Source organism: Mandrillus leucophaeus, unplaced genomic scaffold, assembly GCF_000951045.1.
Source record: "Mandrillus leucophaeus isolate KB7577 unplaced genomic scaffold, Mleu.le_1.0 Scaffold125, whole genome shotgun sequence".
Taxonomy (NCBI): domain Eukaryota; kingdom Metazoa; phylum Chordata; class Mammalia; order Primates; family Cercopithecidae; genus Mandrillus; species Mandrillus leucophaeus.
Genome location: NW_012100876.1, coordinates 1,362,285 through 1,363,768, shown reverse-complemented (window position 1 = coordinate 1,363,768; position 1,484 = coordinate 1,362,285). Strand labels below are relative to the sequence as shown.

General features: G+C 56.7%; 1 protein-coding gene across 2 annotated transcripts in view; it reads left to right on the top strand.

The window, feature by feature from the left end:
• Positions 1-1,484, top strand: part of CPNE2 (copine II) — a 66,290-nt gene that overhangs the window by 22,575 nt on the left and 42,231 nt on the right. For both annotated transcript variants that reach the window (XM_011971858.1, XM_011971860.1), the window contains one exon: positions 1,132-1,311. In XM_011971858.1, coding sequence (XP_011827248.1) covers positions 1,132-1,311 — 180 coding nt within the window. The remainder of the gene's footprint in view (positions 1-1,131; positions 1,312-1,484) is intronic.

Sequence of the window (1,484 nt, the reverse complement as noted above, 5' to 3'; positions counted from 1 at the left end):
TGCCAAGAAAACAGTGTGGGATTGTTGACCCACTTTACAGAGGGGGATACAGGGGCCCCAGAGTGGGGAGGGACTTTTTCGTGTCACCCAGCGTGCTGATGGTATAACTGGAAGTGGGAAGTGGGACATGGGGCCAGCTGAGGACTCCTGGGGGAGCCCCAGGCCTGTGAGAGGCATGTCTGGGGGCACAGTTCCCCTCTGCCAGGTCTCTAGAACCTCTGAGTGCCCCTCAGGGAGTGGCATCCCCCTGACTCATGGCACACCCCCCACCCTCCCTGACAACCTCTGCCCCCACCCAGGCCAGCCACCCTGGCTGAAAATAGCCCAGGGCCAAGACTTCCTCAGTGCCTGCTGCTCCAGCCCTTGGAAATGGACTGGGTGGGAGGAAAAGTCAACACAGCCTGGGCCCCAAAATAGACTGTCACCCAGACTCCGCGGTTTGGGGCCTCAGCATCCAGAGGCCAGGAGGCGGGTTTCCTGTCCCAGTGCCACTGCTGACCCACAGTACAAGGCCCTGTCCTCAGCCAGGCTTTGGTATCCACAGTAGGTGGGGTGTTGGGTTGCACAGTGTCAGGATTCTATACAAGACACAAACATCTCCCTGCACCCCCGTGGGGAGTCCCTGACCCCACCTCCCCCCAAGAATCCTCCCTTCTTTTTGTTTCCTTTCTCAGTTTCCATGTAAAATGTGGTTTGAAAAAGGGGTTTTCCCAAAATAAAAAGTGAAAACCACAGGTAGTCAAATCCTTTCCCTTTACAGAGGTGGAAACTGAGGCAAAGGTGGGGAAAGGGCCTTGTGTCCTCCATCTCTTACCCAGACAGGGCAGGGCCCGAGCCCTTACCCTGGCACCTGGGTATGGAACCAGGACCGAAGAATTAAGAGTGTGGGTAGTAGAGTCAGACCTCGGTTTCAAATCTCGGCCCTGCTGTCCAACCTTGGGGAAGTCACTTAACCTCTCTGTGCTTCAGCGTCCTCGTCTGTGAGCTGAGGGTAGTGAGTCACAGACCATGGCCACGAGAGCCTGGCACAGAGTAGGCGTTGTACAAGTTAGCAGAATGATTTCCAGCAGCCTGCGAGGGCTTGGACCAGCTGCCTTCACTCTGACTTCCATTTCCCTGCCCCTCTGCTAGTACGACAGGACAGAAACCGCGATCAACAACCTCAACCCCGCCTTCTCCAAGAAGTTCGTGCTTGACTATCACTTTGAGGAGGTACAAAAGCTCAAGTTCGCGCTCTTTGACCAGGACAAGTCCAGTATGCGGCTGGATGAGCATGACTTCCTGGGCCAGTTCTCCTGCAGCCTGGGCACGGTGAGCTGGGCCCTCCTGGGTGGGGGAGCAGGGGCCCAAAGACTGGACAGCCCCTCAGAAAGTCTCTTCTTGCCTTGTCTTTCCATAGCCCCATCTTCCTGGGTAGGTCCCAAAGTGCAGATGCAGAGTGGGGAACAGGCTTGGCGGGTTTGAGGCCAGGCTGAAGAGCTCCC